The following is a 15,842-nucleotide window of genomic DNA, read 5'->3' on the forward strand; positions in this document are numbered from 1 at the left end:
GAGGGAGCGGGCTGCCCCGCCCGGAAAGCAAACGGCGCCCGGCCCCGCACTCACCCAGCTCCGCCGCGTTCGGGTCGAAGGCGACGCCCGTCACCGCCGCCGTGTGGCCGCGGAAAGGCCGGATCAGGACGGGGTCCTCCTGGGGAGAGGGTGCGCACCGTCAGGCTGCGGGCGGGGGCGGCCGCGCTCGCCCTCCCCCGCCCCTCAGGGGCCGCTAACGCCCCGCGCGCGGCGGGAGCCGCCAGTCCGGGCGTCCGGAGCGTTTTCACCAACGGGAGCGGCGGCCGCGGCCGGGCAGCCCTCGGCGCCGGGTGATACCCGCCGGCCGCGGCTCGCCTGCCCGCCGTCCTGGCTGCCGGGGGCCGAGGCCGAGCCCTTACCAGCGGGGAGGCCATGGGCGGAGCGCGGGGGGAGCGGCCCGTAGGAGCCCCGCGCTCCGGGCGCGGCCTGCCGAGCCCCGGATTCATCCGCCGCGCCAAGAGCGCGGATCCCCATCCGCCCATGCGCGGCCGCGCTGCGCGAGGCGGGGCCGCACCGCGGGTCTGGTGCGCGGGTCGCTCTTAAAGCCGCAGCGCCCCCGTCTGCCCCGGCTCGGCGGGGAGGGAGCGGGCCGGCGTCCGCCGTCGAGACGGAAAAGTTAAACCCTCCGAGTCTGTCCGGTGGTCGGGGCACGGCGGCTTAGGGGTTGCGGGGGCTGAGCCCTCAGTGTGGGACACATTTCGGCGGAGCCGCAGATGTGGGTGGAATGCTCGGCTAGCGGAAGGTCTGGCCCATGCTACCTCGATTTTGTGACTTACAAATTCATGCAGGACGGCTGGGTTTAAAAACTCGGACTGATTTTGCATTAAGCTACCTTAGGTAGTTTGGCCTCTTTTTCTTCAGTTGCTTCTTACTTTGGTCGGACTTTCTAGTTTCTAAATTGGCACTCGCGTCTGTATCATAGAGTGGTCTTTTAGCAGACCTTTAATGCTCTAGCAAACTACGCCGACCTTAAACAAAAACTAAGAAAACCGCAATGCTGCATCGTTGGTGACAGTAGTGCTGTGAATGTTTATGCAGCTCCATGGAAACCTAGGTGAGGGAACCAAGCTCTTCGGAAAAGTACCGCTCCCATAGCTTTGCTAGTAAAAACAGGGTTGACAGCAATTCGCTAAAAGAATGGCTGTGATGTCAAAGCTGTCATTCGATACGCGAGTGTTCCTGAAGAAGTAACTCATACTGCAATTACCCTTCCTTTCCGTTTTAAATCCAGTCTGCCTTTTACTGGTTGTTCTGACATTAAACTTTTACATCTACAGAATCAGGTCAGTAATTAGGTCAACATATAAGGATTGTCACTTATAGGACAGTTCCAGATAAATTGTGTTTAACCATGAAATGCGCATTTAAAATAATAACTTTGGAAGTGGTGAAAAAGTAGGATTATCACACGTTTATAAGGAAGTTTCCATGAAAATCTACTAGCAGTCCTTACGTTGAGGTTATGTAGGCTTGTAATTTGCCATTTTGACTTCACAATATGAACCCTTTTCAAAAATATAACTGGTGGGATAAGACACATAGACTTTAACTTGGGCCTAGCAAAAGCTACAGCTTTTTTGCCATTATTTGTTTTTGGTTTGGCTTATTGGTGAAGTTTTGTTTTGGATTTTTTTTTTCCTTCTACACAGCTCACCTTCCCATCCTTTTGTTTTAGTCCCTATGATTTAGATCACAAAGTAAAATGTAGCTTTTATAAAAGTTAGTAATGATAAGACTTAAATGTTCTGCACTCTACCCCACTGCAGGAACAGTAAGTTAACTAATTAAGTTAACAAATTAAGTTTAACTTAAGTTAAACTTAAATTGACCTCTTCACCATTACTAAAGTCTTCCAGCCTTTCTCAACTTTTTTTTCCAACTCTCTTCTTTTTGCCAGGTTTTTTTCAGCTGTGAATGATGTGTCTCATCAGGGAGACTACATTTAGATTCTATCCCTCTGGGCTGCTACCAAATTTGTGTGATCTTAATTTATTCTGCATCTTCTCATCTCCTGAATGGTAGAAAGTACCATCTCTGCTGCTTTAATTGTGTGCTTCATGCTTTTACTATTTCTCATACCTTGTGTTTTCAGGCTTGGATCCCTTCTGGAAGCTGCTTAAAACCCAGTGGTCAGAAACATTGTTACTTTTTTTAGAAATGGAGCTGAATGACAATTCTCAGTCCTACTGAATCCTTTTCCTTTTGCCTTCTTTAGAGCTATGCTTCCAGCAGGTCAGTATATTTTACTAATTTTGGTATGCTAACAATAAACTGTAATCTACAAAACTCCTGGACTATAAATTGTCAGGTGATAGGCATAAAGCAAAGAAAGGACTGTGATTTTGGAGGGAAGGGGGGGTGACATCTCTTTTTCTACAAACTGATAGATAAGTGTTTCTCAAGTTCTTTGGCTTACAAAGTTAATCTGTTTCTTGCTGTTTCTCTTCACCTGAGAGTGCTCTGGGGATTCCCAAATGCACGTAAGAAGCAAAGTATTCCTTTACTGCAGACATATAATTAGCTATAGTGACTGTAGTTATAAAGCTGGCAGTAATAGTTTTTATGATGATTATATTCCCTCATTAGTATGTATAGATTTTATTTTGAAAATAATTTTAAGATTATTGTCACTTCCTAATAACACGATTATGAGTTGGCATTGTCTTTTTAAGTTTGTGATATGCAAGAGCAATTTACTGTAATAAGTTGTTGTGCACAGTTATGACAATGATAAATGGTGCCTCAGAAAATATGTTCCAAGCATCATGTGTCAGCAGGCTGCTGTTTCAGCAGCTATGGAGTTGTTTTTTTCTCAGGCACTATGTTAAGGTAGTCTATGTCCAAACAAAAATTGTATCTAGAGAAGAACACTTTAAGATGGTAATTCCAGCTTGTTCTGACTGCATGATCACTGCAGGAAAATAATTAGTAAAAGGATGTGTAGAATTCAAGGACACGTGGACAGACATGATAACCTCGGTGCACAAATTCTGCAATGCGCACATTAATTACACTAATCACGTATGGTTTCATAATAACAATTGATGCAAAACAATACATGAGCATAAGGGGTAAATATACTAGCAATGTAGTAGCCCACCAAAAATTCTTTCATGTCTAAAATGAGGTATTTTAACTTAGTGTTAATTCTGCTTTAAAATAAAACTAAGAGCCCAACTGTAATCATGTGGTATCCTATTGGGAGCAGCTGTGTTAGCAGCAGAGCTGTCCAGGCTGCCAAGAGGGCTCAGGAGGTCATACTCTGTCACTAGAGGGGAGTGTGAGATCTGCTTTGCCAGCATGGTGTTATTCCACCACATGGGTATTCATCCACATGCATGCAGGAAGAGAATGTAGTTCAAGGGCACAAAGATTTAATTGCAGGCTGTCTTGCTGTCGTAGAACCATTATACCTTATGTTCTTTCTCTCAATCCTCTGGTCCTACATTTTTTTTCTCCTCCAGCAAAATGGTTATGAAAATAAAAAAATATTTAATCTATGAAATAATTTGGGAAGTAGTGTTGGTTTTTTGCTTCTATTGAAATTTTGTTATTTAAATCCCATTAAAGTCTGTTTGCCAACAGCAGGAAGAGAATGGGAAAGAAAAGAATATCAAGTAGGTACATAATGATTTGAAATACAAGGATGATTTGGAATACATATGATGTTACTTTTAGTCTAAGAAACATCCTGGGGTGCCAAGGGAATTGGCAGTTATAATGGCAGAGCCATGTCTCCATGATACTTGAAAAGTCTTGATTATTGACTGTCCTTCAGGGACTGGAGTGACAGGGACTACCTGTAACTATCTCAGGCACTGGAGGGAAGGGATTATCACACCCACACCCTGGGATCTGCTGATCAGTCAGCCTCACCTTTGTGCCCCACGAGATCATGGAGCAGGTCCTGCTGGAAGTTATGTCAAAGCATATGAGGGGTGATTGTATGAAGGTGATTAGAGACAGCCAACATGGTTTTGCCAAGAGCAAATCATGCCCAACTAATCTAGTGGCTGCTTATGATGGAGTGACTGCATCAGAGGACAAAGGAAAGGTAAGCGACGTCACTTCTGTAAAGCCTTTAATACTGCCCCTTCCAATGCTTTTACCTCTGAATTGATGTGGATTTTATGGATGGACTATTAGATGGCAAGGAATTGTGTGACTTTAACCAAAGAGTTACCAATGCTGAGTGGTATCCCACCCAGGGGTCTGTTTTGGGGCCTATGGTATTTAATATATTAATGACATAGATAGTGGGAATGAGTGCACCTTCAGGAAGTTCATGGGTGACACCAAGCTGAGTGGTTCAATTGGTACAGGGGAAGGGATGCCATCCAGATGACCTTAACAGGTGAGAGGTATTGGCCTGTACAAACATCATGAAGTTTAAAATTGTTCTGCACCTGGCTTGAGGCAATGCCCAGTATCAATATACACTAAGGGATGAATGGATTGAAAGCACTGGAGAAAGTACTGCGAATACCCATGGATGAGAAGCTGGACATCACTCAGCAATGTGCACTTCCAGCCCAGAAGGCCAAATGTATCCTGGGCTGCATCAAAGGTAATGTGGACTGGATTTGGAGGGGTGACTCTCCCCCTCTACTCTGCTCTCATGAGATCCCTCCCCTGGAGTTCTGCGTCCAACTCTAGGACACCCAACATAAGCAGGACATGTTGGAGCAGGTCCAGAGGAGGCCCACAAAAATGATGAGAATGATGAGTAATCTATTGATGCAGATAGATGCTTGAGATTTTTCTTTTTTCAGTGTAGGAATTGTATTTGTGTGAAAGGATAAATAAGAGAACTTAATTCTTATTACTGATGCCTGAAGCAAAACACATGTGAAAGAAAACTGCATAATTCAAGACCAGCACTTTAAAACAAATAACCATCTGAATTAGAAGTTGAGAGTGACAACTACTCTGCCAAAGACCCTAAAGTCATTAAAATTTGTATAAAATAGGTGTGTTAGCCAAAGGTCCTTTTTTGTTTTCTCCTTTTAATTAAATGCTTTTGTGTAAAAGATACATATCTTCATAATGACTATGGGGGTTAAATCCCTTAATTTTCCTCCCTTAGTACCCAAATAGCACAATAAAAATACTGACAGAGAAATATGCAGCATGTGTTGAGCTGCACTTAGTGTTACCTGAAATGCCAGACTATAACTCTTGCCTCCTATAATGTATGTGCATTATTTGAATCTCAGAAAGTTTGCAGTAACTAATTGTTTTTGGATAGTTTAGTAGGTTTTACTATGAAATTTTCTGGGAAAATCCTATTATGGTGTTTTATATCAGTAGCATTGCTACGTGGATGAATACCCATATGTAATTCCAAATTTAAAGAACATCTTGCTTTTTTTTCCCCAGATGTTTTAATGGATCATCAATGCCATCAGTAAGGTTTCCTCTGTTGCCAGTAACATGGGTATGTCAGTAAATACATTTTTATTTCAATGCACTTTCATTCAGCTTTTCTAAAAATAAGTAAAGCAGTTGTGTAGTTTGGTGTCTCTTTGCCATACAATACCTGAAATTCTGTCATGTTGCAAAATTCAACGTATTCAAATCAAGTTGCTTTAGCAAATTGTTTGGTAATGTTCACTTAAAAATCAATTAGTATTCCTGTGTGTTACTGAGTTTGTGAGATCTAGATCAATTTTGGAAAAATGTAGTATAACATAGCAAAGGTTAGTTCAAATTTACCAATGCTTCAGAAGATGCCATATAGAATGATTTAGAACATCTTCACTTGGTACATCTTAAACCAGGATCATTCATCTGCTATAACATGGATGTTAGCTGCAAAGGTGAATCAATGAAAACTGGGGAATTGTATGGAGATGCCTAGTTTGGTAAAGTATCTCTTTAGGTGTGTACTAGAAGGGGACATTTCACCTAAGGGAGAATGATCTAGGGAATACAATAAACATGAACAAGGAATCTAGAATAAGAAATCTAACTAGATAAATGAACTCTTGATATTAGAACTCGCCTAAATTTTTAGGAAAAAATGTAATTGCCCAAGTGGAACTATATTATGAATGTTTATAGGTAATTTTTAGCAAGAGGCCTTAAAAAAAAAAAAAAAACCCAAATAACTCTGCATTTTATTTATACATCATTTTCAGGGGTAAGTATTCCCTGAAAGCACACTAGTCATTTCTTGGAGTGCTAAAATAAGGATTGGGAGCTAGACATTAATCCTGTTTCTGATTTTTCTATAATCCTCCATAAAATTAGTTTTTTTAGAGTGCATGTTTTAAACCGCAGTCTTCTAATAGCAGTAAAGCTAATATAAGTGCTTGAAACCTATGTCTGCAAATGCCAGGTACAAAGTAAGACAAATGATAACAATTTTAATTACAAAAATAAGTGTGAAAAAACAATATGCCACAATTACTGCAAAATAAAGAACCTAATGGTTCTTGAACAACTGCAGCTACAACATCCATGATGTTAATTTCTTCTGCTAATTGCTTTCTGAAGGGTGAGGTCTGACCCACCCTCCAGGTGCTTAGCAGGGGCTGTGCTCCATGCATTTGTTGGGCAATGTCATAGTGCAAGTCTCACGGCTCCACACCCCCCATGCATCCTCTAAAAGGATCCTTGACTCTATCTCATGAGTGGTCCAGAAACGACCACTTTGAAATGACCACTTGGGTGCTGATTTAGAATTGTCATGGCTCTCTCCTCTGCTGATGCTTTGTGGCATCTATCTAAGGATCAAGTCGCCTGTTTATTTAACCACCGCTGAAACAGACTTTTGTCAGTATGTTTAAAAGAACCAGGAGACTTTGATTCTCTTAGGTTAGCTACCCATCCAATGGGACAGGAGTCAGGCAGCAGTGGCAGCTGCTTCATTTCAGGATAGTTGCAGAGAAGATATTGAGAGACAACATTACCAATTACATCTGCATTCATCACTACTTTACCAGAGTAGGGCAGGGACTTGTGACTGGACAAGAAAAGCCTCCATCTGTACTCCTCTTTTTTTTTTTTTTTTTTCCTGTTGCAGCACTGGCTGCTTGGGCAGGAAGAACTTTCCAGCATGGCAGTTGGCAAACCCACAACATGACAGACTGCCACAGATGCTTCCTGCTGCTACCATGTAGATTTTCTCTTGACTATTACTTGTATGGCTGATGCAGAGAGAAAAATGAAGGGAGCGGTAGTAGTTTCAGACTCTCTTGTTTCACTGTTAAATACATTATTCTGCTTGTGTGCCTGTATCAAGTACAAAAGCTGCCACTATAGATGAGATAGCTAGACACTTGTCTGATTCCAAAAGGAGTGGTGTTGTTACATCTCATCAAATGGTAAAAATCTAATCAACAGGCCTTATTCCATTGGTGAGGCATGCACATATAGTGGGTCATTTGTGGTGTAGAAAGTCCAAACTGAAAATACCTTACTCATTCCATGCATTTTTTTAAAACTCCCTTTCCTCTCTTGCAGGAGGGCTGTATACATACATTGCTGTATGCGTGTTGGCTTGTGTCAACTCCTTTTTGCAGTGGCTCTAATATTATGAATTTTTATGCTAATCTGAGCATAATGACACATTATGTTTCAGAGAAGGACAATTCCTGCGTAGCTGAGAAAGCCATGTACTGTAGAGTGGACTGAAGCAGAAGGTATCATCTGCTTAATATCACAAAATAAAGCCAGGAAGAATGCCCCAAATTTTCTCATTGGAACAAGTTTTTAGCAAAACCCCTCATCTTCCTGTAGAATTCTGTTGTATCACAGAACATTACCTATTTTTATCATCTCGCACATTACTAATTGCAAGCCTGCAGCATATGGACACACTGTCTGCAGAATCACCATCACAATCCAGTTGCAATTCCCCCAGGTGTTTTACAGCAGCAATCAGCAATACAGGTACTATGGAGACAGGTCCTAGCTTCAGGGAGAGCCAATAGGGCCACATAGCAAAAAAGGCATGCAGCAAATTGCTGCACATGCCTTTCAAAGTTACAAGGAATACCTGGGTGCCACAACTTTTGCAGGTGCATTAGCAGGAATTGCCAAGGAAGCATGGTCTGGTAGCGTATGCCCATTCAGAAAAAAGGCAGGCAGTTTTCCATCAATATGCTGTAAGACTGCAACCTAACAAGTGGTTTCACATGACAAAATTTTTCTGATTGAAAAAAATACTAAATTCAGGATAATATTATCAGAAGGAAGCTGTAAGAGATGAGAATTCAAACTTACTCTGTGTGCTCCTTAACTTTTTACCCCTACTTCTTAGAAATTGCTTGCTGGATACTTTCAGGCTAGTTTAAGAGAGTTCGTTTTAAGTAGGTAGAAATTTGGGAGAAATTTACTTTCAGGAAGGGAAAAGGGATCCTGTGAAAAAGAAAAGAAAGGCCAGCAAACGTTCTGGAAAGGAGATAGTTTTCAGTTGCATTTCATTAGATCCTAAAAAAAAAAAAAAAAAAAAAAAAAAAAAAGAATTTGCCAAAGCAAAAGCCATCAAAAGGCATGGCATACCATCCAGTGCCGGGACTTGCACCAAAGCTTGCCCAATTGGTCCCCATTGAAATCGCAAGATTCCATTTCCCTTCCCAAAAGGAAATGAAATTTCTTTGAATCTTGCGACCCATCAAAAGGAAGACGTACAGACACTCAGGAAAGGAGATAGCATCAAAAGAAATGCAATTGAAAAAAAACCCAAAAAACAGAAAATCAGGAGCTTTAGTGACTACAAGAAAGTGGTCTGGGCGGAAATGAGGTGCAGTGCAAAGGACCAAAAGAGGCCAAAACTAACCTCACAGCTGTTGCAAAAGCAGAGGAAAAATCAAGGAGGCAGACACAATTTGGAGGGGAAGAAATGAGGGACATAGCATGGATACTTAAAAAAAAAGAAAAAAAGAAAAAAAAAAAGGAAAAAAAATTTCACCAAAGCAAAAGCCATCAAAAGGCATGGCATGCCATCCAGTGCAGGGACACACACCACATACACCAAGGGTTGACAAAATTGATCCCCACTGATGGCCAAAACAGAAAAGAAGAGCTTTCTAACAATCTGGAGTGGAGATACTACCTAGGGCAATTAAACTGTAGTAAGAAAAAATAAATTGGCGAATTTTACTGACTCAGAGCGAATGTACCGATATTATATCAGGTGCAGTGCAAATGAACAACAGTGGCCAAAACATACATCATAGATGTTGCAAAACCAGGGGAAAAAAATAATGAGGAAGACACAACTTGGAGGGGAAGATATGAGGGGCATAGCATGGACACTTAAAAATAACAGTAGAAAAAATATTCTCGGTTCTATTTAAACCATTAAAAGACATGGCATGCCATCAAGTGCATGGACATGCACCAAAGCTTGCCCAATTGTTCCTCATTGAAATCGCAAATTTTCATTTCTTGGCAGGATTCGCAAATTTTCATTTCTTTGGCAGGATTTCATTTAGCTTCCCCAAAGGAAATTTCATTTCCTTTGGGGAAGCTAAATGGAATCCTGCCAAAGAGAAATGCAAGGCTCTGGAAAGGAGATATGATCAAAATAAATGCAATTTAAAAAAAAAACAAAAATCCAGAAAATCCAGAGATTTAGTGACTACAAGAAAGTGCCCTGGTGTTGTCATCATATTTCAATTGTCTCATACCTTCTCGATGATTTCTCATGGGCAGCTCCTCACAGCAGTGACGTCTTCTTCTTCACCTTGCAGCCCACAAAGCTCATCTCGCTTCCCAGCACAACCAACAAACTGCAGCTCTCTTCCCAGCACAGCCAACCCACTCTTTTGTAGCAGTCTTCTAATTGGACACAGCTGTGGCCTATTAAGGGCAGGCCTGTTCCTAATCTTTGGTGATTAGCACAGCTGCAACTCCTTAGGTGTCAGACTACCTTCTACACTATATTTTCTTACATGCTATCTCTCCACAGTCTGGGAGGAGATGAGATGCAGTGCAAAGGACCAAAAGAGGCCAAAACTAACCTCTCAGCTCTTGCAAAAGCAGGGGAAAACTCAAGGAGGCAGAAAAAACTTGGAGGGGAAGAAATGAGGGACATGGCATGGATACTTAAAAAAAAAGAAAACAATTTCACCAAAGCAAAAGCCATCAAAAGGCATGGCATGCCATCCAGTGCCAGGACTTGCACCAAAGCTTGCCCAGTTGATCCCAATAGAAATCACAAGATTTCATTTCCCTATGCTATGGTCTGTCGTTAGCATAAGCAGCTCGTTCTTGCATCTATAAAACAGACGCTGTTTTTTGAGTTTTCCAGCTGGTACCAGAAAAGGGTCTTGCATGATTGCTACAAAAACTGCCTTCAAGATCACTCCTGCTGCATGGAAGTTCTCCTGTATTAGTATTCATTATTATTATGAAACTTTGTCTTCACCAAAAATATTTGAACACTTGCAGCTAAGCACACTTTACTGTGACACACCATTTAATTGTATTATCCATGTTTAATTTTGGTATTTTAAATAAAAACCACTATATTAAGTTTCTTGCATCAGTTTACCAAGAACAGTTGGTGTTCTAGTTTTGTTATGCTCCCTCAAACCTGGAATGTAATGTGAAATCCTAGAGTGATCCATAGTGATCGTCAAATTTTGATATTCAGATTCACAGCACAGATCATCACTGGTTCTTCTTCCAACCAAAACAAGAAGTAAAAGTGACTGGAATGCTCTAGCATAAGTAGACGGCATAATTTATAGTGCTCCTGACATTAGTGCCTCAAGCAGGATAAATCTGCTTTAAAACACAAGATTTTCAACTTGTATATTCATGTTTTCTGCTCTTCTTACTCCCATCGTGTTAGCCTGCTTTTCTTCCCATAAAATTTTCAAAAACCTTCTCATTGCTCATTTGTTTCTTTCCACTCTCCCTTTCCAATTCCTACTTCATTTATCTACAGTGCCTTGGTTGTTATTTCCCTGAGCTGGGCAGCAGGAGTCACAGTGGGAGCAAGTCTGTGCTGGAGTTTTTGCTGAGCAGAGAACCCAACCCCACCCCACCCCAGCAGCCTGCAGCAGCAGTTTACCCAGAAATAGTTCCGGTGTGGTTGACCACACTGTCGCAGAAGCTGTTGAAATGAAACAGAGGGAACACTGCAGAAAGAGAGGAGTGGTAACCTGGGCCAGCAACACGCACTACATCTCCACTCTGTGAAAGGCTCAGTTTCAAACCAATCACATCCCTGCAATGAGGTGGAGCAGTTTGCTTATAAAAGCTACAGTTTTGCTGGAAAGCTGACAAGGATGACTGTATAGATTATTATAAATTGAATTTGTCCACACTCCCTGCTGGGAGAGCAAAAGAGATTCCCAACACCAGATCCTGCTTGACAGGTGGCATAGCTTGTTCAAAAGCTTGCAGATGGTAGACCAACAGGCATGAAGAGAAAAATAACAAATTTCCTTCTTAGAAATGGCTAAGCCCTTTCGTTTCATAACACAAAAGCAAACCACTTGAGCTGTATAATTATTTTAGGGTGCTTAATACATAAATAAATTTTTCCATGAAGTTTCCACTGAGGCCTGATTTCTGAGTTACAGCAAAATCATCAAGACTTGCAACACTAAAACAAAGCAAGAAAGCCATGGGAGCACTTCTGGTTTTTTTGGCAATATCTCAGATGTAGTCAGTTTGGAAATAGCTATCTATGGCTTAACTGCTGGACTTGGATTGATTCCAAAAGCAATGTTCCAAATTGGGTATATGACAGCATGCATGAGTTATTTCAGTCTTTTTGACAATGATTGTCAGAGAAGAATCGTGACCTTTGAAAACAAACACTGAGGGGTCTATTGGTTGTGCTGATTGCCTCTGGGAACAGTAATAAAGAAAACCAGTGGAAAATAATTTTCTTAAATGGTATTTTATCAGTTCACATTCCTCATCTAGGGATCAAAAAGCCTGTAGCACTTCTTCATTAAGTGCCTGTAGCACTTCTTCTTTACATATTCTTCAAATATGTAAAATGCTGATTGTGTTGATTGGTATCAAGCTGACACCTGATCATTTAGTTGATATTCTGACTTGGACTGTTTATGGCCCTTTTGAAAAAGACTCAAGTCAGTGAGATTTAAAGCTATAATAACTATATTCTGTAGGCATGTCAGTATAGGTACTGACATGCCTACAGAATTGGCTGGGCATCCCAAGCTCTTTAAAAGTGGCAGTTCAGAATACTTTTAACCTCCTGCTGTAGAGTTATCTTTTATTGAATCATTAAGACTTTTGAAATGAAACATGCTTCAATATACTGACTCCAAAAGTGAAAATTCTAAAGATTCCTGCACCTTTAAGGTAGAGAGCCATTATAGAGCATATTGGAAGTTAGTGTTGTAGGCACTCCCCCACATCCTCTAAACATACTTGTTTTAAATGTGTTTTAGTTTCAAAAGGAATGTGCTATTTCTAACAAAAGAGACCATGTTTCTGTTTTGCAGAAACTCGGCTATTTTTTCAATTGCTAGAATGTCAAATTTTTGGTTGAATTATCTCACTACTATGACATTTGATCAGCCAGGCAGCTAGTTTTACTATGCAGGTTATGCATGGACTCTTTGAAACTTTTTCGTATTGCAGCATTTTTAAGATCAGAGTGGCAGTTTTATAATGTCTTCTTACATTAGCATTAAAGTTTTATAGACAATTATGAGAGAGCCAACAAAAAGAAAATCCAATCCTGATATAACACTAAGTTCTTTAACTGCAGCAAAATATTTCTGCAACTCCAGGCAGAAGAGAGCATTTGTATGCAAGATCAGAACTAATATGGCATTTAATTTAATTTCATCTATACTTTGCTCAATTAGATAAAAGCCTGTAACACCACCACTCCATGAAATAAGGTAAGGACAAAAGTTAGCTTCTCAATTCTGTGTAAATTAGTCTCCTATGACTGGAAACATACTTTTCAGTGCTCTTTGTCTTGATCCATTATGATAATATCAATTTCATTAACTTTATATGCTTGCAAGAGAACCTTCTTTTTTTAAAAGCTGATCTTAAACAGTTGAAACCAGAAAAAAAAAAGTAACTTTGGGAAAAAGGACCAGGTTCTTTCAAAAAAATCCTAAATAGTGAGCAGGGCAATGAAACCTCACAAATCTTCAAATAAGCTGGAGCTTAATTTCCCTTAGAAACAGCTACAATTTTTTTCTTTCTACACCTGAAAGAGGCGAATAACAAATTGAGAAATCCTCTCCTTGAAGGGAAGCTGATTTCCACAGGTCTGCAGCTTTCTAGAGGCCAAGTTAAAATCTGTGGGCTTTCCTATGAACTGCAGACAGCCAGTCATCTTTCAAGAAGGTTTACTAGAGCAGAAGTGATCCAAGCTCTGCTACCACAAAAAGCATTACAGCAGGCAAATATCAGCAAGCCTTTTGGTCAGGTCAGTTTAAGATAAGAGAAAGAAAATAGTCAGTTGCTTCCTTGCTTTGCTTTAGGTTTGATCGTTCCAGCAACTGATGTCTTTGTTGAATTCCATCTATGTACAGAAATATTATCCATGAGGAGAATGAAGAAACCCAATAGAATTATACCTCCAGTTCAAGAATTTCAAGATCAACGAATTACTGAGGTGGGCAAGGGCCTCTGCAGGTTATCTGCTCCAAACCCCAGCTAAAAGCAGCGTCAGCTACAGCAGGTTGCTCAGGTCTGTCTAGCTGAGTTCTGAGAGTCTCAAAGAATGAAGACTCCCTAACCTCTCTGTGTGTTTTCTTGTGTTCAGGCAGTTTCATGTGCTGTCGCTTTTCACTGGCTGGGAAAATCAGAAACTAATTTCTTATCATGGCATCAATTTAGCTATGTTCTGAATCTTTATGGGCTAGGTAACCAGCCAAGCCATTCTGGTGATATTTGGCCTGCAAATTTTTTTGGGCTTAAAAACTTCATAATGAAACTCATACTGTTGTTTTTCTAATTGGGGAAAAAAAGCTGTCTGTCTCTCTTCCATTCTTTATTTTTCCAAAGGCAGTTCTTTCCATAGATCATGTTGAAAGAGCTCTCCTATAAGTTGCTCTGGGCTACAGCACCAAAAGATGCTACCATATAAAAAGTACTCCCAAAATTTACTGAGAGTGGGTGAGATCTTGAAGAAGAAAGCAAAAGAAAAGGTCAAAAGGCAAGACAGAAATGTGATAAAAGAGACAAACCCACAACTGCACATCTTACCCCATCTGTCCTTGACTGATTCCCTATAATCATCCTTGGCAGACTGGAAGGGGGAAGACAGGAAGGAGTTACCAAGTTGTAATTTATATCTATATACTGCTAGCTTTATTAGAGCAGAGCCTAGTTGATTTGGCAAAAGGAAAGAAGCTAAGAATTACTCATCTTTTGGGGAAATTAAAATATGACCAAAAAGTGCCTTCTCCAGAGTTTTCTTTTTCTTTAAAAACACTTGTTTATTAGAATGCTTTTTGAATGATGGTCCTCAATTAATTAAATTGTTGCACTGATCAGAACATTAATGGCCAATACGTGGCAAGTGAATAAAGAGAAATCTTCCCATCTCTAAAGCAGAGTTGTCCAAAGCAAAATCCTGGTTTCCACCAAAATATCAGTTTGAAGAATTTTCTATTTCAAGCATTCTGTGCCACTCATGTATCCTTTTACAGGTCCTATTTCATGGATCTGAATTTTGTAAATTGTCCATTTTGCAGATTCTTTTCTAAAATACATAGCACAAAACACTATGCAGTAGCTGCCAGCACAGTATTCAAAATAAGCTCTGTATTTCCCCACAAATATCTGCCAAATACAGGCTTACCTTCAGATCTTGCAACAACCTTAGGTCATAACTGAAGAGGCTTTGTACCTAGCAGCCATCAGAGCAACCAACTTGTGGAAAACTGAGAAAGTCAAGCTATATCCTGTATTTGTAATACTGAAATTGTCAAAGATAACAAACATATCTTCTAGGGTTTATTTGTAGAGTGGCTTTGTGTTTTTTATTATATCTTCAATCAAAAGCTTTGGGAGGCTTCTCACACAAAGCATTTGAACCGTACACCCTAATTCTCTACAAGAGACTTGAGAGCTTTAGAACAGGAAAAGCCATTATTCATTCTGTGCCTGAGCAGTTGCCATAGAGTGAATCCAAGACTGTGCCTTTGCCAAGGAGGAAGACATTGAAAAGTTTTCTGTATGATCATACTTACAGTCTTTCAGCACAATTCCGCTTTGTGCCCTGCAAGAGAGGCAGCCTAGGAAAGCCAATGAAGATGGTCAGAATAGTTGGATGCAATAGATGTGCAAGGGCTCAAAGGGATCCAGAATGCACACTTCCATTTTAGTGAGCAACTGCTGCTTCGGGTTTGGATTCACACTTGTCATTACAGCAGAATGTGCGATGATGTTCCAGTATTCCAGAACGTACGCTCCTCCAAAAGCTGTTAATTCCCAGAAATACTCCTGTTAGTTATTTATCCAAGTTTAAATTCCCACTGTCTTCTATGTGGGGCAAGCCAATGAACCCTTTTCAAACTGATAATTTTATAGATTTTGTAAAAAACCTCTACATTAGGTGTACATAACAGTAGTAAAGGGTCACTATCCAGTGTGCTGCCTTTTCTCAGTTGTCTAAGGCTATCCCACCATTTTCTTAGCAAGCCCTCATCTTTGAGCACAAAGGACGAGTACTACCTGTAGGAGGCTTCTGTTTAAGAAACTAAGTCATATCTCGTTGATGGATGCTGCAACCTCCTGAGGAAGGTGGTTAGGTATTTCTGGATACAGTTCAGGGGAGAAGATTGGCAGGAACAGCTATAAGGCTCTTTATTCTGGCCCAGAATTGGTCCTGAATAAACAGGCCTAATCAGTCT

General features: G+C 40.6%; 1 protein-coding gene across 2 annotated transcripts in view; it reads right to left on the reverse strand.

The window, feature by feature from the left end:
- POC1B (POC1 centriolar protein B) overlaps positions 1–9,760 on the reverse strand; it is a 52,734-nt gene extending 42,974 nt beyond the window's left edge. Inside the window, exons 1-2 of one of the 2 annotated variants that reach the window (XM_030238138.2) lie at positions 381–518; positions 55–139 (exon numbers count right to left, since the gene is read on the reverse strand). In XM_030238138.2, the coding sequence (XP_030093998.2) occupies positions 55–139; positions 381–503 (208 nt within the window). In that variant the 5' untranslated portion in view covers positions 504–518. Of the gene's footprint in view, positions 1–54; positions 140–380; positions 519–9,659 lie in introns of those variants that run through there. The other variant, XM_050983849.1, reaches the window with a different exon arrangement.
- Between the last annotated feature and the right edge of the window lie 6,082 nt (positions 9,761–15,842).

The sequence above is a fragment of the Serinus canaria genome, chromosome 1A (assembly GCF_022539315.1).
Source record: "Serinus canaria isolate serCan28SL12 chromosome 1A, serCan2020, whole genome shotgun sequence".
Taxonomy (NCBI): Eukaryota; Metazoa; Chordata; class Aves; order Passeriformes; family Fringillidae; genus Serinus; species Serinus canaria.